Source organism: Schistocerca piceifrons, chromosome 5, assembly GCF_021461385.2.
Source record: "Schistocerca piceifrons isolate TAMUIC-IGC-003096 chromosome 5, iqSchPice1.1, whole genome shotgun sequence".
Classification (NCBI taxonomy): Eukaryota; Metazoa; Arthropoda; class Insecta; order Orthoptera; family Acrididae; genus Schistocerca; species Schistocerca piceifrons.
In genome coordinates, this window is record NC_060142.1 from 297,687,970 (window position 1) to 297,710,612 (window position 22,643).

Consider the following 22,643-nt stretch of genomic DNA (forward strand, 5'->3'; position numbering starts at 1 on the left):
CTTGTATGTGGTACCCATCCTGTCAGATGATCAGATATTGTGTTTAGTTAATGTGTACAATTGAGTATGTGTTAAGTCTGCGTAGTGTATATATAAGACTTTAATATCTATAAGTCCGTGAGTGATTGACAGGTTGTGAGTGGTTGCTATTGTGCTTACGGATTTCCTTTATATTCCAAAATTGTGTTAGACGATGATTCTGTTTATATTGACTCGTATCAATTTAGTTGTATGTATGCTTTTTCCTCAATGTGAATTTAATTTCAAGGTGTACTGTGTTTATGTCAGTGTGTAGCTCATTTTTATCCTGATGTCTATTTCATCTGCTAAACGAGTGATACCATCTGCATTGCGGTAGCAGAAGATAGCCTAATATCGATTGGGATGATTAACTTCACTGAATATTTTGTAATGCCCTGTGTTTTGTAAAACCCAGTATTATTATGCGCTTTTGTTGACCTTAGGGAAGTCCCACTTTTTTTTATCCATCAGATGATGTTTAATCTTACGTCAGTATAACAGAGTGGAATCCTTTCAATAGAATAAATGTGGCTTTGAGGAAGTTTTTGGAAAGATGACACATAACAGAATGTTCCTCATGAATTTTCAAGTTCGCAGGGTGGCTATAACCGTCAAGAATTTTCTCCCCAAGGGTAGCACTAAGCAGATAAATGTAACTAATGCAGGAAGAAGAAGGACAAGAAGAAAATGTTTCAAATGGTTCTAAACACTATGGGACTTAACATATGAGGTCATCAGTCCCCTAGACTTAGAACTACTTAAACCTAACTAACCTAAGGACATCACACACATCCATGTCCAAGGCAGGATTCGAACCTGCGACGTAGCAGAAGCTCGGTTCCGGACTGAAGTGCCTAGAACCGCTCGACCACAGCGGCCGGTGCTAATTTTGTCGCTGCAGTGCTGTTTAGCGGTAAGAATGAATGTGGAACTCATTTCTAGAGGTGTTCAAGGTCAAAGAAACTTTTCAATCGTCACGTGTAGGGAATATTGTAAGTGGTCGACACGTACCGGGTCGTGGAATCAGAAGTCGGTTTATGTTCATCCAAAAGTTTGGGAGTCAATACTAAGGTCCTTTACCATGTAGATATATGAACGCCTGTTCGCCCTCCCTCAGTGAACTGACCGTTAACAAACGCTCCAAGAAGCTAAGGGAACTATGTCAGTTCTCAGGGTAGAAAAAGCAAAAGAGACTTAACGGCAGAAATAGCAGGTGACTGTTTTATATTTGACCTATCGCATTCGAGCTCAGTGGATTAAAAGACTCATGTCATCTACAAATCCGGTGTTATTCTCGGAAAAGTTCTGAGATATGAAATGCTACCTCGATTTGTATATGCTTCTATGTGGAACACTATCATTCTGACCTATAATGGCGATCATAATCTAATAAAATGCACGCAGCTTGCCTATCAGAATCAGTTATGACAGATTCCTTTCCATTCGCAACTATAACTTTTTTCTGAATAGTGATATCAGTAATCAACTCGCTACCCATGGTAGTCAGACGCTGACGGTGGGAAAGTCGGAAAAGAAGAGAAGCGAAGCCTTTGAGAAGCCACGAATGTTGAAAATTAGGTGTACTGGAAATGTAGGGAATGAGGAGGTTCTCCGCAGAATCGGCGAGGGAAGCAATACACGGGAAACACTAATATAAAGAAGGGACAGAATGGTGGGACATCTTTTAAGACATAAGGAAATACTTCTGTGGTCCTAGAGGACGCTGCAGAGGGTAAAAATTGTAGAGAAAGACAGACTGGAATAAATCAAGCCAATAACTGAGGACGTAGGCTGCAATTGCTACTCTGAGATGAAAAGGTTGATACAGGAGAGTAATTTGTGGTGGGCCGCAACGAACAAGCCAGAAGACTGACGACTGAAAAAAATGCGCAGCTACCCACACTGGTATATGGATGCACAGAAAAAAATCGACCAACTGTGTCGCAAAACTGTTAATGAGAACTTAGGACTAAATTCGCTAGCCAAATGCTACGCCCAAATAAGATTCTAATAGACCGCTCACGAACAGTTTGACTGTCTCTCCGTTCGTATCCAAGCCTAAGATCGGTCGATTTGCAGTCTTGTTTTACGACAGTGAAAAGCAAGGAGTTTCCAATTAAACTGGATAAGAAGTGAAATACCACCATCGACAATTACGTCCTCTCTTTTTGAGACTGATAGTTAATTTAAGGGATTTATGTCGGAGAAAATGTTGACTTATAATTTTTTTATGTTTTTTATGTTTGAGTCATCAGTCTTCTGACAGGCTGATGCAGCCCGCACAGGATTCCTATACTATGCCAAATTTTCGTCCTAGAGTAGCACATGCTACCTGCTTTCTTAGTTATTTTCTGGGTGTATTCCAGTCTCTTTCTCCCTCTGCGGCTTTTATCCTCTGTAGCCCTCTCTAGTACCATGGAAGTTATTCTGTCATGTCTTAAGGGGAGATGTCCTATCATGCTGTTCCATTTTCTTGTGAATGTTTTCCATATATTCCCTTCCTCGTCGATTCTCCACAGAACCTCCTCATTCTCTATCTTATTAGTTCACATAACTTTCAACATTTTTCTGTATCACCACACCTCAAATGCGTCGATTCTCTTCTTTTCCGGTTTTCCCATAGTGCATGTTTCACTACCATATAGAGCTGTGCTCCAAACGTACATTCTCAGACACTTCTTCCTCAGATTAAGGCCTGTGATTGATACAAGTAGACTTCTCTTAGCCAGGAATGCTCGTTTACCACTGCTAGTCTGCTTTTTATGTCCTACTTGCTTCGTCAGTGATTGATTATTTTGCTGTCTACGTAGCAGAATTCCTTGACACAATCTGCTCCGTGATCACCAAGCCTGGTGTTAAGTTTCTCACTGTTCTCATTCCTGATGGTTCTCATTATTTTCGCCTTTCTTCGATTTACTCTCAATTAGTACACTGTAGTCATTAGACTTTTCATTCCATCCAGTAAATCCTGTAATTATTATTCACTTTCACTGAGTATAGTAACGTCATATCGACTCTCATCATTAATATCCATTCATCTCATATTTTTATTCCATTCTTGAACCTTTCTTTTATTTCTGTCATTGATTCTTGGACGTTTAGATTGAACCGTAGGGGCGAAAGACTACATCCCGTTCTTGCATCATTGTTAGTGCGAGCGCTTTGTTTTTGGTCTTCCACTCTTATTGTTCCCTCTTGCCTCTTGTACATATTGTGTATTACCCATCTTTCGCTATAGCTAACCCCTTCTTTGTAGGAATTTCGAACATCTTGCTCCAATTTACAGTGTTGAAAGCTTTTTCCAGGTCGAAAAATCCTACAACTTGTTTTGCTTTATCTGTAGTCTTGTCGCCGTTAGCAACCGCAACGTCAGAATGGTACCATTGGCTTTCCTAACGACCAGCAGATTGTCAGCCAGGACATCCTCAATTTTCTTTGCTATTCTTCAGTACTAAGTCTTGTAGGCAGTTTGGATGCATCAGCTATTAAGCTGATTGTTTGCCACTTCCCGCATTTGTCATATTTTGGGGTCTTTTGAATTGTGTGGATGGTATTTTACCAAAAGCCACGTGATATATTGCCAGACTCATACCTTCTACACACCTGGGTAAACAGTCGTTTTGTTGCCACTTCCCTAGACGAATAAGAAATTCTAATGACATTTTAGCAACCCGTTTTGTCATATTCGATCTTAAGTCCTCCAAAGCTCTTTTATGTTCTGATTCTAATACTGGGGGTTCCTATCTCCACCATTCCAATTCCTGTTTATTCTTCTATCACGTTATCAAACATGTCTTACCTCTCAAACAGGCCTTTAATGTAAACTTTCTAACCACCCGCTCTCTCCTCTGCATTTAACAGTGGAATTCCCATTGCACTCTTAATGTTGTCACCCTTGCATCTAATTTTACCAGAGGTTGTTCTGACGTTTCTGTATGATGAGTCAGGCCTTCCGATAATCATTTCTTCTAAGCTTTCTTTACATTTGTCATACAGCCATTTCACCTTAGCTTTCTTGCGTTTCCTATTTATTTCATTCCTAATTGACTTGTATTTCAGTTTTCCTGTATTTCCTGAACATTTTTGTACTTCCTTCTTTCATCCACCAAGTGAAGTATTTCTTCTGCCACCCATGGTTTCTTCACATCTATCTTTGTGGTATTTTGTATGTTTCTCTTTCCAGCTTCTGTGGCTGTTATTTCTAGAGATACTCATTCCTCTTCAACTGAAATAACCACTGAGCGAATCTTATCGCAGTATCTGTAGCCTCTGAGAACGTCAAGCGTCAACGTCAAGCGTATGCCACTGGTTTGCTCATTGACTCTTCCTCACAACCCTTTTAAACTTCAACGCGCTCTTCATCACTACTAAATTGTGATCTGTTTCTAAATCTGCGCCTGGATACGCCTTACAATTCAGTATCTGACTTTTGAAATTCTACCTGACGAAGATGTAATCTAGCTGATATATTTCCGTATCTCCCGATATTTTCCAAGTATACCTCCTCCTCTTGGGATTCTTGAACAGCATATTCACCATTACAAGCAGAATTTTATTGCAGAACGGAACTAGTCTCTCTCCGCTATTATTCCACATAGTTCCCCGTAAGTCTTTTCTCTATTACTAGCCCTACAACCGCTTTCCAATCCCCTACAAATATCAGCTTTACAACGCCCTTCACGTGCAGAATTACCCGTTCAGTATCCTCATGTACTTTCTATATCTCTTCATCTTCGGCTGGTGATGTTGGCATGTGCACCCGAACTTTCGTTGTCGAGGTTGGTTTGCTGTAGATTCTGATAAGTACAACCGTATGATTCGACTTTACACAGTACCTCACTCTCAGCCCTATTATTCGTAATAAATCCCATCCCCGTTACAACATTTTCTGCTGGTGTTGATATTAGCCAACACTCATGTGACCAGAAATCCATATCTCCTTTCCATTTCATATCACTGATTCCCACCACATCCAAACTGAGTCTTAGCATTTCACTTTCGAGATTTTCTAGCTTCCCTACCAATGTTGATATTTCATGCCTCGACTCGTAGAACATTACCCTTTCGTTGGTTATTCAGTCTTTTTCTCACCGTCACTTCCCTCTTGGCAGTCCACTCCTGGAGATCCGAATAGGAGATTAGTCCGGGTCCTTTTCCCAGTACAGAGATCGTCCTGACATTTGTCAATTACATGCCAAATGTTCTGCAAATTCGCTTTAGGTGTCTTTAGTGCAGTGGCTTCCATTGCCTTCTGCATCCTCATGCCGTTGATGATTGCTTATTCTTCCCCCTTTACTTGCAGTTTCCCACCCCAACAACAAGAGACTGTCCTGAACCTCTATCCGCTCCATCTCCCTCTTTTACAAGGCCGTTAGCTGAGCGAGGGTAACATCTTAAGCCGGAACTCTTCGTCGGCCATTGCTGACAATTTTTACCCAAAATTCAAGCGGTTGTAGGTTCGAACCCGGAACCGAGGACGTTTTCATTAGTAATCATAGACGCTACCCCCAGAGCTACCTTCTAATGATTCGTTATCATACTTTATACTCAATTACCGCTACTACTTATTCGGTTATCCATCACTTCATCTAAACCTTGAAAAGATATTCACACTGTCGCAAATAACTGTTACTATTGGCTATTATTGCCCCTAAGTGCAAACCTTAAAAGCCAAACCCACAGCTATTATGCATCCGAGACTGGCATTAACCACCCACTTCCTTGTACACAGAACATAGATAACCGATGTCCTAACCGTGAAGTCCCAAAGATATTGCTGACTTTACTGTCTGTAGCCATTAACATTTTCACAAGAGGCAGAGATTATTATTGCCCGGCACCCCAGATGGAACATTTCGGAACAGAAAAATGCGTTCAGCTGTTCACATACTATAGTCGTATGTACGGCAAGTGGTTGAAGGGTGGTGACACAGTCACTAGGCGACAACATAACAAACGTTCACGTCTCATCTTAGAACGTGGAAGTCAGAACCATCATGCTCTGTGAAAAAATGTTGATCCTTGGCACACCTGATGACAAGTATAATGCTGGTAGAGGCACAAACTTTTGGCCGGTGTACCGTTCAGCGCTCTGCATTAGACGAGCGTTATCTGTTCCCATATTGACTCAACGACATCGTCATTTACGGTTGTCCCATGTATCAGTGGAAACGAGTCTGCTCGCCGGAAGAATCACGTTTATGATTATATAAGGTCGATGGTCACTTCTCGATGCGCCACATGCAGGGGTACAGCTGCTCGAAACATGTACCGTGACACGAACGCAGGTGTATGGGGACAGTAGTACGCCATGGGCTATACTCTTCTGGGATTCCATTGAGCTGTTGTAGTAATCAAATTAACATTGATTGCTATGACCTATGTGCTCAATACTGTGCATCGCCTGCATCCCTTCATGTTTCATGTCTTCCCGATGGTGACTGGATCTTCCTGAGCGATAGTTACGCTGGAGTTGATAGAAACGCATGGTACTGAACTCACCCTTATGTCTTGACCACGTAATTCTCCTCATGGAGCAATTTTGAGACGCTACCGGATGGCAGCTCGGACAACGAAAACCACAGTCCCGTAATATACGGAAATTGCGGGATCGGTGCCTAGACATCCTGTGCCACATACCTCTGGAGGCGGCATAGTATCTCTGCAACGCCGCGTTCTAAATGGCAGCCGACACACCTTTAAGCAAGTGTTCATAATGGTTTGGTTCATCAGTGCCCCAATTCGGCTCACTGACCACAGCTGCGAGCAGGTCGTTAAGTTAGAAAAACTGCAAGCTTACACATCACCACATGGATCATCTTTCACCAATTGCACAACTACCATCATCATCACCGCCACCACCACCACCGCCGCCTCCAATGTCACCATGATATCATAGTAATCATCATCAAAAACAAGTATTTCAGAAAATGTAAGTTTTTAAACTATTTATATCTCGTAGTTACAGTATTATCGTTTTGTACAATGAACTATTGCTTGTCTATTACTGTAAAGGTGGGTACCAGGAATCTAGATGTAGCCCAAACACATGGAAAACAAAAATGAGTGCATCCTCATCCATTGTCACTCAGTTGAGAATACCATACACTTGCAGTTGAAACGTGTTTTGGGAGGCTTCGCGACCTGTTCTACTTGGTGCTCACCTGGTGCCGTTGAAGCGTCCGACGCTGACGAGCCTGTAGACCTGTATCTCGACTCGCTGGCCCGAGTCCGGCTGCAGCAGGTACCAGCAGAAGCCGGGACCCTCCAGCGACGGAGACTTGATCTGGCCGAACGTCTTGCCGGAGCGCGCGCTCAGGTAGCGCGAGTCGATCGTCATGTTGCACACTGAGAAGTGGACAAAAATGAATGCGCTTAGATTTGAAATCTACTTTATATACCATTCTGTTATTAATGGTGAGTATTCACATAATCATTTTGAAGGCGACAGCAATAGAATGTTACAATGTTACCACAACAGTCTCCAATTTACAGAGACTGTTGTGGCGTACAGAAAAAAAAGCAAACTCGTAATCATTTGGCATAATCTAGAACAATCAGTATACGTTTCAACTCTAATGCTTGTGGATAGTTGTACAGCGACTGGCAGCCATTACCTGCGCTGTTTACATGTTGGGAAAGTTATTGAGCCGTGGCGGACTGGGGCCACCACCGGGTACGCTCGTTATATCGTTGCGATCGATTTTGGAGGGTATTTGAGATCTTTGCATATCGTGTGGCTTTCTTCCGTGTTGGCGGGCTTCAAGTGTCGGCCGTTAGCTTTCAAAAGGTAATCATTGAGAGGCGTGGGATGTCTCCGAAGAAAGGAGTGTCGACTGTGACGAGGTGTGCCCTATTAGGGTTATATACCGCGCAATTGTATTGGTCGGCAAGTCTGTGTTTTGGGGCAGCTCGGAGATCCAAGTTTCGTGATTTCTATCAAGGGAAAGGTCCCTGATAGAATGTGGTTAAGCTGTTTGTGTTACTGAGTTGTGCTGTGTGCAGACATCAAGTAAGTTGGCCGTTAGTGTATGTGTCTGAGCGACGCGTTAGAGGCGTTTCCCTCTCTAGATGATTGTGGAACTTACACAGCCATTAAACGAAAAGTATGTGGAAGAGCTCCGTATGAGCTGGTTAAATGTTGGCTTCACAGTGAAGTCTTAGTTATAACTGTATTAAGTGATTGAAAACTGCACATAATTAATATTATCATTATTATTATTATTACTATTATTATTGGTGAACGGTCCTTTAAATGGTTTCAATTAAAAGGGCAGTGATTGCTGTGGATGGAACATTTTGAAGACTGATGCACGTATGTATGATGCAAGGATTCTGCCGTGTATTTTGTGAGCGTTTCAGAGAGCTGCAATTGTCCTGCGTTTGTCAAAAGCTGCTGTAAGCGCCAACGCCTTGGCAAGGAGTGAGGAGTAACCCGCAGCCTAGATCCTCCTGTGTTCACGTAACCCTGCCACGGCTGGATTGATTTGGGCGAAGACCCCATAAAAAAAGATTAGTGTATCTTTTTCTTACGCCAAGACAGGTAAAACGCGTTTTTAATTTGTAATTTTCTGATGTTTAAAAAAAAATATTTTTTGGGTTACATGAAGATAGACCTGCAACTAAATGTAATCTTGGTTTGTTTCATGGCAATCTTTCTTACTACTGTTACATCTCCATGCTCTAGTAAATTGTGGCTAACCACGTAAGATTTAAGTGTTGTTTGGGTCTTGTAATATTTAAATTCAATCAAGTGGCTTACCCACTCTAATAGGAACTGTACTGTTACTTGTAAGCTTTTGTTAAGTGTGGTGAAGCCACGGAAATACTGGGTTTCCTAGTTGTTTCTGAACTGTTTTACATGCATTTTATGGTTATACTAGTTTGTTTAAATAAGAACTTATACTAAGTAACAGCTGCTAGTAGTGAAGATTGTGGGAAATGATCTGCAGGAACCTTATGTTAATAAATTAAGTATGTGTAAATCAAAGTACGACTTCCAACAATTATTCGCTATCCAGTTTCCCGTCCTGATAATAGTTGTTGTATGGATTGTGCAAGGTCGTATTAAAGGGGCCACATACCTTTTACTGAATATTAATTCGATCAACAATAGCTCTCCGTGTAACTAAAGAAGGAAATAAAATTTCAGGTTGAGCAAAGTCGAATAACTAAAATGTTTTTAAAAAGTGTGTCTTTAATTCAAAACTTTTCCTAGATAAGAAAATGTAACTATCAGGAAACTGCGATAGTTTTAGCGTCTATAATTCATGTTTTACAAGGCACTATGCTCAAGAGTTTTCAGTTTACTAAAGAAGTTACAATTTTTTCTGTTGTCTTTGGGCAACAAAGGATTACACACAGATGCAGTGAGACCACTACTGGTATTCGATGACTACTACAACAGGAAGTGAGAAAATATTATTCAAGGACGACCAATAATGGTACTGAAAGCGCGAAAGAAGTAACATGGCGACCATGTTACGTTCTTCGGTATGGTAAATAAAATGACTGGCGCTGCACGGAGAGTAATGGGGGTGGTTGCTGGGTACTCACTGTTGTTGCAGTGCTGCTCGAGCCCGCACTGGCTGCAGCGGTTGGGGGCGGCGCGGCCGCAGTGGCAGGCGCCGTCGCGCACGCAGCACGCGCACTCTGCCGCCGAGTCGTCCCACGGGCACGCGCAGCCGCTCGCCTTCTGCGTCCACAGGTCCACCTGGCCTGCCGGCACGCGCAAAGTGGCGACCGTGTCAGACACTGATGAGACAACTGCTTAAGTCTAGACAACCCTAAAATGTGACATGATACTACTTAGTATACACAGCGCTCTGTGCACTCTCTAGAAATTCTGTACCAAATGCAACAGCAGAAACTGAAAAGTGACTGCATTGTGCTGTTTTGTGGATGATATGTAATTAAAATTTCACCTTCACATCTACCATAAGCAAAACACAATGCTGGAAAACAATTAGTACATCTGAAAAGACTACTTCGACCTTGACCCGATGAGTGCATAGGTCGCCTGTGGGATACTTGTTTGTTGTTGTAGTCTTCAGTCCTGAGACTGGTTTGATGCAGCTCTCCATGCTATTCTATCCTGTGCAAGCTTCTTCATCTCGCAGTACCTACTGCAGCCTACATCCTTCTGAATCTGCTTAGTTTTTTCATCTCTTGGTCTCCCACTACGATTTTTACCTTCCACGCTGCCCTCCAATACTAAATTGGTGATCCCTTGATGCCTCAGAACATGTTCTACCAACCGATCCGTTCTTCTAGTCAAGTTGTGCCACAAACTCCTCTTCTCCCCAATCCGATTCAATACCTCCTCATTAGTTATGTGATCTACCCATCTAATCTTCACCATTCTTCTGTAGCACCACATTTCGAAAGCTTCTATTCTCTTCTTGTCCAAACTATTTATCGTCCATGTTTCACTTCCATACATGGCTCCACTCCATACAAATACTTTCAGAAACGACTTCCTGACACTTAAATCTAAACTCGATTTTAACAAATTTCTCCTCTTCAGAAACGCTTTCCTTGCCATTGCCAGTGTACATTTTATATCCTCTCTACTTCGACCATCATCAGTTATTTTGCTCCCCAAACAGCGAAACTCCTTTACTACTTTAAGTGCCTCAATTCCTAATGTAATTCCCTCAGCTTCACCCGACTTAATTCGACCACATTAAATTATCCTCGTTTTGCTTTTGTTGATGTTCATCTTATATCCTCCTTTCAAGACAGTCCATTCCGTTCAACTGCTCTTCTAAGACCTTTGCTGTCTCTTACAGAATTACAATGTCATCGGCGAACCTTAAACTTTTTGTTTCTTCTCCATGGATTTTAATACCTACTCCGAATTTTTCTTTCGTTTCCTTTACTGCTTGCTCAATATACAGATTGAATAACATCTCGGATAGGCTACAACCCTATCTTACTCCCTTCCCAACCACTGCTTCCCTTTGTTGACCCTCGACTCTTATAACTGCCATCTGCTTTCTGTACTAATTGTAAATACCCTTTCGCTCCCTCTGTTTTACCCATGCCACCTTCAGAATTTGAATTTGGGATAATAGATATACTGATAATGGTTTCAAAGTCGCAAAACAACAGCATAGTGGCGTACCTACCCGAGCGCCATCTCTGTCTGTCCTTTTATTGGGAATACTCACAGCTAGGAAGGCTCAGTGTGGTGCAAACCTGTGAAGCAGGCAGCCAACCATGCGACAGAGGAGTACTCCTACATCCTACAACCAACAGAGCGCGTCTGAAAGGAGTCGAGTTGTGCTTTTGGAGAATTACCACACAAACAGCACGTGCTCTGTCAGATGCGCTGCCAGCCGGAGTGGCCGAGCGGTTCTAGGCGCTTCAGTCTGGAACCGCGCGACCACTACATTCGCAGGTTCGAATCCTGCTTCGGGCATGGATGTGTGTGATGTCCTTAGGTTAGTTGGGTTTAAGTAGTTCTAAGTTCAAGGGGACTGATGACCTCAGATGTTAAGTCCCATAGTGCTCAGAGCCATTTTTTCAGATGTGCTACGACACTGGTATCAGATATCAGGTGAATATTCTCACAGCCATAGACGAGGTTCTGTACGTCACTGCAGCACAGACGCCAGCAAGAATTGTCATACTGTAAGGGCAACAGTGGGAGATCGTACAGCTGCCATAGCACTGATAAGACGGCTTGTAAGCTTAGACGTGTCAACACGAATTGTAGCGAACTACTTATTAGCATTTGGACTATGAGCACTCACACTCACATGCAGACTGCGTGGCTCGACTGATAGAATGGCACTCTGTGGTCTTCAGCGATGAAAGCAGATTCTGCTTGCATGCAAATGATGGTTCCTTGCACATACGATGTAGACCTGTTGAGCGCTGTGCCGTAGAAAGCATTAGAGCAAAGCAGACTGGCCCAACCCCAGGTCTTATGGTCGTATGAGCGATAAGCTACAATCCTCGTTGAGGTCTGGAGCTTCTGGAGGGGACGGTAATCAACACTCGGTAATTTAAGAATGGTATTGGACCTCTTGTTTTGGCGTTCTTACATCAGGAAAGTGTTGTGGCGTTCCAACAGGATGGTGGTCTCCCACGCCGCACGGGATTAGCCGAGCGGTCTTCAGGCGCAGCAGTCGTGGACTGTGCGGCTGGTCCCGGCGGAGGTTCGAGTCCTCCCTCGGGCATGGGTGTGTGTGTTTGTCCTTAGGATAATTTAGGTTAAGTAGTGTGTAAGCTTAGGGACTGATGACCTTAGCACTGAAGTCCCATAAGACTTCACACTCACAGTGCTCTCCCACACAATGCCAGTGAAACTCAACGTACTCTGCAAGACGTACAGCAACTTGTCTGGACAGGACGATGTCCGGAGTTGACGCCAGTCGAGCACATGTGGAATATGTTGGCACGAGAAATTACTCGTGTGATTCATCAGCCTACAGCTCCTACAGAACAGATCTAGCAGGCGTGACACAACATACCCCAGGACAGTAGCCACCATCTGTGCAATCTTCTGGAGGCCTGAGACAGCGCCTGCATTACCGCCCATGGAGAGTATACCATGTACTAAAACGGGGGTTTCAGCCTGGGTCGATAGCTGAAATGGTTCAAATGGCTCTGAGCACTATGGGACTTAGCATCTATGGTCATCAGTCCCCTAGAACTTAGAACTAGTTAAACCTAACTAACCTAAGGACAACACCCAGTCATCACGAGGCAGAGAAAATCCCCGACCCCGCCGGGAATCGAACCCGGGCGCGGGAAGCGAGAACGCTACCGCACGACCACGAGCTGCGGACTCGATAGCTGATACCTCATAACCGCTTGTCACATTTATCAGTCAATGTAATCATTTCATGAAGTCCGTATGGGCTGTTGTAACAATAAATCTTAACTCGAAAGTTCTAAAGGGCTGTACGGTATTTTCCTGTAGTATATGTAGGGTGGTCCATTCATCGTGACCGGGCAAAACATCTCACGAAATAAGCGTCAAACGAAAAAACTACAAAGAACGAAACTTCTCTAGGTTGAAGGGGGAAACCAAATGGCGCTATGGTTGGCCCGATAGATGGCGCTGCCATAGGTTAAACGGATATCAACTGCGTTTTTTAAAATAGGAACCCCCATTTTTTATTACATATTCGTGTAGTACGTAAAAAATATGAATATTTTAGTTGGACCACTTTTTTCGATTTATCATGATAGATGGCACTGTAACAGTCACAAACATATAGCTCACAATTTTAGACGAACAGTTGTTAACAGGTAGGTTTTTTAAAGTAAAATACAGAACGTAGCGACGTTTGAACATTTTATTTCGGTTCGTCCAATGTGATACGTGTACCTTTGTGAATTTACCATTTCTGAGAATGAATGCTGTTACAGCGTGATTACCTGTAAATACCACATTAATGCAATAAATTCTCAAAATGATGTCCGTCAACGTCAATGCATTTGGCAACACATGTAACGACATTCCTCTCAACAGCGAGTAGTTCGCCTTCCGTAATGTTCGCACACACATTAAAAATGCGCTGACGCATGTTGTCAGTCGTTGTCGGTGCATCACGGTAGCAAATATCCTTCAACTTTCCCCACAGAAAGAAATCCGAGGACGTCAGATCCGGTGAACGACCAATCCACCTCTGAAGAAATATGCTCTTCAGTACCGCTTCTATCAGACGTGAGTTATGTGCCGGACATTCATCATGCTGGAAGTACCTCGCCATTCTGTCATGCAGTGAAACATCTTGTAGTAACATCGGTAGAACATTACGTAGGAGATTAGCATACATTGCACCATTTAGATTACCATCGACAAAATGAGGCCAGTTACCCTTCCTCCCATAATGCCGCACCGTACATAAACCTGCCAAGGTCGCTGATACTCCACTTGTAACAGCCATCGTGGATTTTCCGTTGCCCAGTAGTGCATATTATGCCGGTTTACGTTACCACTGCTGGTGAAGGACGCTTCTTCGCTAAATAGAACGCTTGCTAAAAATCTGTCATCGTCCAGTAATTTCTCTTGTGCCCAATGGCACAAATGTACACGACGTTCAAAGTCGTCGCCATGAAATTCCTGGTGCATAGAAATATGGTACGGTGCAATCGATGTTTATACAGCAATCTTAACACCGACGTTTCTGAGATTCCCGATTCTCGCGCAATTTGCTACTGATGTGTGGATTAGCCGCGTCAGCAGCTAAAACACCTACTTGGGCATCATCATTTGTTGCAGGTCGTGGTTGGCATTTCACATGTGGCTGAACACTTCCTGTTTCCGTAAATAACGTAACTATCAGGCGAACGGTCCGGTCACTTGCATGATGTCGTCCAGGATACCGAGCACCATCCATAGCACACGCCCGTTGGGCATTTTGATCACAATAGCCATACATCAACACGATATCGACTTTTTCCGCAATTGGTAAACGGTCCATTTTAACACAGGTAATATATCACGAAGCAAATACCGTCCGCACTGGCGGAATGTTACGTGATACCGCGCACTTATACGTTTGTGACTACTACAGGGCCATCTATCACAAAGCGAAAAAGTGGTCCTACTAAAACATTCATATTTCTTTACGTACTACACGAATATATAATAAAAAAATAGGTTTCCTATTTAAGAAAACGCAGCTGATATGCGTTTGATCTATGGCAGAGCCATCTAGCGGGCCAACCATAGCGCCATCTGGTTTCCCTCTTCAAGCTAGACGAGTTTCGTTCTTTGTACTTCTTTCGTTTGATGCTTATTTCGTGAGTTATTTGGCCCGGCCACTATGAATGGACCACCCTGTATAATAATAGCAAATGTGAAATGCTGCAACATAACAAATCCCATCGCAAATAAGTGTAGCCAAAATACTTGGGTAAATATTGCTATTGGTTTTAATTTTAATATAATGAACAAAACAAACAATTATGTTTGGCTATGTTGTCGTTGACAGGCCAACGGACTTGCCCTTCCACATGATGAGGAGAGTAAAATACAATAACATCAACATGTTAGTTAGCTCCACAAAGACACTTACCTTCGTTGTTCTTAACTTCCCCTCTCCCGTGATTACCTCGGAGACTTTTGTATGCTGCTAGATTGTAATGCATTAATGTTCACAGTCCATACGTATTCTAAATTAAACTCCATTACCAAGTTCTTCTGTCTGAATGTTATGGCGAATATTGATGGTTTTCACTAATACACTGAATCATGAGGAGGATTTGTGTATCTTATTTATTACTTATAGTGATGATGGGTGTTAGGACCTGAATTGTGATCTGTTATATATTTATTTAGCGTTTGGAAAGATATCTCGTGGTAATAATAAGAGGTATGAGGATGGCCAGCTAGAGAGGAGATGGTATTTGTCGGGAAAGCTGTAAAGTAAGAGTTGCTGCTACTCCAGAGAGCAGTGAAGGTTAACCAGAATCTATAGTATCATAAAGTAATGTCCCCTGCAGCGCTTTTCTGTTCATGTTAATGCTAATCTCAGAAATTGTCGTAAGTATTTTGATATGGTTTTCACTAATAGACAAACCGGAAGGATGTTTGTGTATATCTACACATTTAAATAATTTGAGTTCTCTGACTGTTGTTCGTTCTACATATACAGGCTAATACCACAAACAACTGTAGGATTTTTATACGGTTTTCACTAACAGACAGATTCACGAGAAAGGCTTGACTACATTGCTACATGTTACAAAAAAGTCGTCGAGCCATAGATAACATACAAGTTAATGTTACCTTAGCGAAGCCAGAGTGTGTCGCTACCTACAGGTATGCATATAACACGGTACAATTTCGAAAGCGATAATGCGAATGAAATATTGTTAGTAAAATTGCTGATTGAATTATAGAGAGTCAATATATTATTTAATTACAGGTTAACTGCTCCAAGACTCTACCCGTACTATCACTGTGCAAGATCTCTGTTAAAGATATGATCTCTTAGGTTTTCTCAGCGTTATTTACTAGTCTTATTATTTCAGGGATTGAATCAAGTTCTTGATTCAATGATTCTGCACGATGCTTCGGCGAAAGACGCAAGTATCTCCTTCACATGCTACGAGACTCTACGAGGTCCTGACGTCAGCTTACTGTACTGAGAGTTTTAGTGGTATGCACACTCACTGTATGTGGAGTCAAGGCAGCCAGTACACATTACACAGCTGGCAGCATCTAACGTGGACCAACTGGACTTATCATCCAAATAACGTGCAAAAAACTGGAATCAATAACTCCCTGTGCTCCCGAATGCACACCATTAAAATCAGTTAACCTGTTAGTGTCCAACGTTACATTAATGGTACAAGTGATAGGACTGGACTTCTTTGGTTTTTCGACAATAGTGAAAATACTGTAATCTTGTTAGCCTTATTGAAGAACGGCTTCACATCTGCTCTTTCAGTCTTGTTTTAGTAGTTTCCAGAAGCAGTCCACGATTGGGAGCTATGACTATATAATTTAAGCATTTCTACTACAGCCACCATATCATTACACCGTGCATGGACTTAGATTAAATACAATAATTAAAATATTCTATCTTTCAATTTAAGAAAAATTGTAAATAGTTCATTAATAAACTGACATTCACATGTCATTTATTGAAACTGATGCAAAATTATTTTGTCGCTTGGACACCTGCTGTATTTCCATCATTACGTAAAAATAACGCTAAGCACTAATGAGAGCACTTCTATTTTGACAACTTGTTTCCAGGTTTGAATTTGCTATTTTTTCTTGGAGAACCAGATTTTGGATACACTAGAACTCTGAGAGAAAATCGTACCTGCCAAAAGTGCCCTTCCAAGAAGAAGATGAAGAAATGTTAAAGAGGAAGTACTCATTCTGCCATACAAAACTAAAATGTTCTCTTCCTGTGTAACTGGTGTGACAGCTCCGTTGTTTCTGCAGCATGAAATAAAACTTCTGTGAATCCAGTAAATCACGTTAAGAGATGTTTTGAGGGCTCTGGGAAACACATTAAAGTTCCTCGACCTCCTTTTCTGACAGAATACAATAACCTGGGTGGAACTGATGAAATGGAACAAAATGTGAATCAATATAGGAAAAGTATTCTTAACTCGAAATAGTAAGTACTGGATTCGTTTGAGCCGGTTATTGAAGGTCACTGTACATACCGCAAAAATGGGGAAAACGATCTCCCATGCATATTTTCGAACAGAAGTTGTGCAGCTGGCTTAAGGAGGTACGTGACTCCACTGAAAAGGCGGACGGAGCCTTCACTCCATTACTTAGCAGTGGAATTCCTGTTTGATTGGATGAAGCACATGATTGTGAAAATACAGGAACTCGAAAAGAAGACCAGATGTTAGAATAAACTGTAAGACATCAGTACGTACCCAATGTAAGAAGTGCAATGTGAGACTCAGTGGTGGATATTTTACACCTTATCCCACCAGCTAATTCTTTTTCCCTGATTTTGATTTTGAATTTCTACTCCTGTTCAATTTATTTCAACCATTACAAAAATGTGTAACCTTTCGTACAAATGTAACTTTTACTGTCACTTGTGCTTTGCGTTACATACATGATACAGTACATTGTGTTAAAACTGTAAAGGTAAAAATTGCTGGTTCTTCTTTGTAGCAAAGATTGTAAAACCAATAAATCTAAATAATGGAAAGCAATGAATTCGGGCACTAGTGGATTAATACGTTTCTAACTTTTCTAACATATATAAGAAGAGATTTTGACAGTTAAAGATTTAGCTGCGACGAGGAAATTTTACAAAATATATTAGTTTATCGTTGCTATGCGATTGGTGATATGCTTTCAAGTAGCTGCAGCTGGTCATACATGAACAATTACAAGAAAATCAAAATTTTTATTTCACTTCCATATTATCTTTAATATGTATGTGAATGTTTTACTTTATTGCTGAATAATTAGTTTCATGATTACTTTCAGATTTAGAACTAACAATAAACATTATATTAAACATAGACATCAATACTTTACAGAGGGTTTCTTTGTTATGCGTGCACTCGCCGTAGCATAATTATCCGTTAGAATAAATAAACTAACACAATAATAAACAGTGTAGCATGAAAGCGAATTTTTGGAGATTTAACCACCCTGAAAAGTGGTGCAGATTTCTCTACTGTCTTTCACTTACGTATTATCCGACGCGTTGTGAAGTCTTAGGAAGACGGGGGTCAGTCTTAAAGAAACTCCTAGCACAATGATAGGTATTTCTTGACGTACTGAAAACTTTTCTTTACTATTTTATACCTACATTCCCTATGGAAAGATAATATGTTTTGTGAGGAACCAACATAAGTAAATACATGGCCTGCACTGAAGGTAAAACATATAGTGTGATAGATAACATTTACATAATGCGTTGTCTGTAATAAAGACCGAAAGGAACGATTGTTTGTTTTTGTTGTTGTTGTTGTGGCCTTCAGTCCCAAGACTGGTTTGATGCAACTATCTAGTGGAAGCCTCTTCATCTCACTACGGAAACTTACATCCTCCTGAATCTGTTGACATGTTGATCTCCCTCTACGATTTTCATCTTCCACACATCCCTCCAAAACTAAATTGGCGAACACTTGTTCTCTCATAATGTGTCCTGTCAGCTGATTCCTTCTTGTAGTCTGGTTGTGCCACGAATTCCTTTTCTTCCCGATTCTGTACAGCACTTCCTCATTAATTACGTGATCTACCCATCTAATTTTCAGCATCCTTCTGTAGGACCACATTTCTGAAGCTTCTATTGTCTTCTTGTCCAAACTGTTTACCTTCCATGTTTCACTTTTACACATTGCTGCACTTTTTACAAGTACTTTCGAAAAAGGCTTTGTAACACTTAAATCGATATTCGATGTTAAAAAACATCTCTTCTTCAGAAACTCATTTTTGCCTTTGCCAGTCGATATTTTATTTCCTCTTTATTTCGACCATCGTCAATCATGTTACTGTCGAAACAGAAAAACTCATCTAATACTATAACTGTTTCGTTTCCTAATCTAATTCCCTCAGGCTCACCTGATTTCATTTGACTGCATTCGATTATCCTCGTTTTTCTTTTGTTGATGTTCATCTTATGCCCACCTTTCAAGATAATTTCCATTCCGTACACTTGCTGTTCCAAGACTTTTGCTGACTTTTCCTCCTAGCTATAAGATACATTTCCCTTTTTTGTTTACAAGATGTTTTATCCCTTTCGTAAGCCATGCTTTTTACATGTTTTCTTATAATTAGATTTCACTGTTTTCTTAGGGAAACTGCTTTCAAATACACTCACATAGGTATCACTAAATAGGTTCAATTTTAAATTAGCATCATGTTCCCTGTGTACCTCATCCCACTGTTGCAAGGTTTCCCTAAACTTTTGAAGTGTTAAATCGTTAATGGAACGCACTATTTTGAAGGACCGTCTTGCATTACTGTATGGAACTATATCACATACTGTAAGTAGCTGTGCATAGTGATCATACAGACCATTCTTAACAGGAAAAGGTTTTATTTGATTGAATTTATCTTCGTCTGTGAAAACTTTATCTATCAATGTGCTGCTTTCCTGTACCACCCAAGTAGGAAAATCACTAACTGATGTCAGATTGAAAGACCCAAGTAATACTTCTAGTTCAAGCTTTCCATCTGACTCTTTCAGAAAATATACGTTGAAATCCCCGCAAACAATAATTTGCTTTCCTTTGTCTGACAGGTAGCACAACAAAGAATCCAAGTTTTTCAAAAATAGTTGAAAACTTACCAATGGCGACCTATGTATGGCTACAATTATAAAAGTGCCTTTACTTAGTCTAAGCTAAGGCTTCTATGTGTTGCTCTACGCAACATTTTTTAGTATCCAAATTTTTCACATTATGACTGATTTTAACATATATGGCAACTTCTCTCTCCATAGTGTCTCTACTTACATCTGCTTAAAGGTTGTATCGACCTACATTTACCATTTCCATACCTGTGACTATATGATGTTCAGACAGGCATAGTACATCTATTCCACCCTCAGTTTCTAAACCTTCTGTACAAACAAGAACCTGATCTACTTCGATTTTTAATCCCCTGATATCTCCAGAAAGGTGATAACCCTCACAATTCTCTAGCACAATCTTCTTTTCCGGACAACCCGCGACGTTATTAATGGCGACATAGTGGATTCAGTCGCCGCGTGTGGGCTGGTCGGCCGCCCTCATTAGCGGGCCGCCAGACGGGGCCAGATTGATGGTGCCGCCAGCCCCAGCGCCGCTGCCGACACCGCCGGCCGCTGGCTCCGTAATTACAGCTCGCAGCACGGGGACTGCTTCCTCATAAACGTTAACAGCCTCGCTCTCCCTGCTGAAGATAATCACATTTCCGCCATTGTTCACTGAAGAGACCTAGAACTTAGTACTGTTACGTGATGGAGTGGTCTGACACACTGACTTCCTAACAGACGGTATCCTACTAACGTAGCGGATGGTTACAATTGAAGTGTAGCGGCTCAGGGAGGTGCAATGTTGTAGTTGTCGTATGGCTGCGAAATTTGGTTGATATGATAATGCGTTAATGCGAAACTGATTTACGCTGTAAAAAAAAAAAAAAAAAAAAAAAAAAAAATAGTTCCAGTTTTTGCCACCAGGTGCCAGTTTGGTGTTGTACAGCATCTTGCCGATGTCTCTGGTGCTCATATTGAACAATTTGGGCAACCAGCGCTTAATAATAAAAGCAACATTATGCCTGTCTTACTTATTCCACGTTTCCTGCCCACATCCTGTTCCTAATTCATTACGTATGGAAACGTATCTCTTTCTTCCATTTGCAACGCCAGATTTCTTTCAAGTGTAAATCGATTCCCCATTAACTCACTGGCATATCTACTATGTTTCGCTGTCATACGATAATTACACTACACACTGGACCTCTGTAAGTAGCAGCACTTTAATTATAGTCGGAGGAGGCGCACATGGTGTAGCTGAGTGCAGTGAACGCCCGCAGTCTCGACATGTGGCACTGGAAGTGTAGCGCGAAGACATGTGCCCGAACTTCTAGCACTTAAAGCGCCAAATAGAGGAGGTTCAAAAATGGTTCAAATGGCTCTGAGCACTATGGGACTTAACTTCTGAAGTCATCAGTCCCCTACAACTTAGAACTACTTAAAGCTAACTAGCCTAAGGACATCACACACGTCCATGCCCGAGGCAGGATACGAACGTGCGACCGTAGTGGTAGTGCAGTTCTAAACTGTAGCGCCTACAACCGCTCGGACACCCCGGCCGGCCAAATAGGAGAGGGACGTATGGTTTAACGTTACAGTGGTAAACCATCACCTTGACATTTTCAGGCAATGAATCACTCTCAAAGGCCAAGATGAAGGCAGCGGTAACAACCTTGTTGTCCGTGGGTCCCCTGTAAACGCTATGGATGAAATGAACACCCAGCAGTTCTAAATTGGCACGGACCTCGTCGTCAGACTGAAAGAGGAGATCGCAATGGAAAATGATTCCCTGGACCGTGTTTTATGGGGAGTGACGGAAACAGGAATATCACCCAACTTGTCACAGGTGAGTAACGTTCGGAATTGGGCTGCGGATGCTGTTTGAATAAAGACTGCGCCGTTTCGCGTCCTGGACGGTGCTGTTAGTTCTCCAAACCTATCCATAAGGTGTTCAACCAAAAATTGAGGCCTCATAGGTAAAAAGCAGTCCCCATCAGTTCTGCTACAGACTAAACCTTGTGGTGAGGTCTTATGGGACCAAACTGCTGAGGTCATCGGTCCCTAAGCTTAGGCACTACTTGATAAACTTAAACTAACTCACTCTAAGGAGGGAGGACTTGAACCTCCGACGGGAGGGGCCGCCCGGACCGTGACAAAACACCTTAGACCGTGCGGCTAGCCCGCGCGACCAGACTAAGAACCGAGGCGAATATGGCTCTAACCATACTGTCGCCTTACGTTCCTCCGATGGTGTAGCCAGGGAGGGAAACGATTCAGTGTCATACCTGTGGACATTGTATTCGATCTTGTCCTTCTTAGCGACTGCTAGCGCCGTACGGTTACCAGCAAGAGATGACTTAGTCCGTTTCATTGTGGGTCATCGGCCCTTATGCCACCCACTCCGATCAGGGGCTCTCTCCACGGGCGCCACCCAGCCTCAGCAAATGCCAACTAGCATGATGGTCATTGCCAGGAGTCCTGATGCCCCAGGAAGACAGGCATCCACTCCTTACCATGCGTGGGGAGTTAATAGCTCAGGCATCAGCTGTGCGATCCCTGTGATGTCAGGAGGCTACCACCAAATGGTTACATGACGGTCCCACTACAACGGACTGGTTACTGTGCAGGATGTTCGGCACAGATAAATCCAATATTGTCATGGGGCCTAAAGAGGACAGGAGACAAAGGAAGCGGACAACATACCCTGGAAAGTGTCCTCGCCCAAGTAGTTGAATCGCATGTGGAGACACAAAGCCACGACAAGAGATTCAGGAGACCGAACCTAAGGGCACTACGGATAACGCGTGCACCACGTAAGGCGTCCTTCCCCATGTGGCCCCCACATCTGTAGAATTTTGAAAAAACTGGCAAGTCGAACCATAGAATGGGACCTGAACTCGTTGTTGTTGTGGTCTTCAGTCCTGA

At 42.2% G+C, this 22,643-nt stretch overlaps 1 protein-coding gene across 1 annotated transcript in view; it reads right to left on the bottom strand.

Annotated features, from left to right (window-relative positions):
* The window catches only part of LOC124798953, a 356,047-nt gene that overhangs the window by 273,678 nt on the left and 59,726 nt on the right, over nucleotides 1-22,643 (bottom strand). Inside the window, exons 2-3 of the mRNA XM_047262487.1 lie at nucleotides 9,577-9,738; nucleotides 7,185-7,368 (exon numbers count right to left, since the gene is read on the bottom strand). Of these exons, the coding sequence (XP_047118443.1) occupies nucleotides 7,185-7,368; nucleotides 9,577-9,738 (346 nt within the window). The remainder of the gene's footprint in view (nucleotides 1-7,184; nucleotides 7,369-9,576; nucleotides 9,739-22,643) is intronic.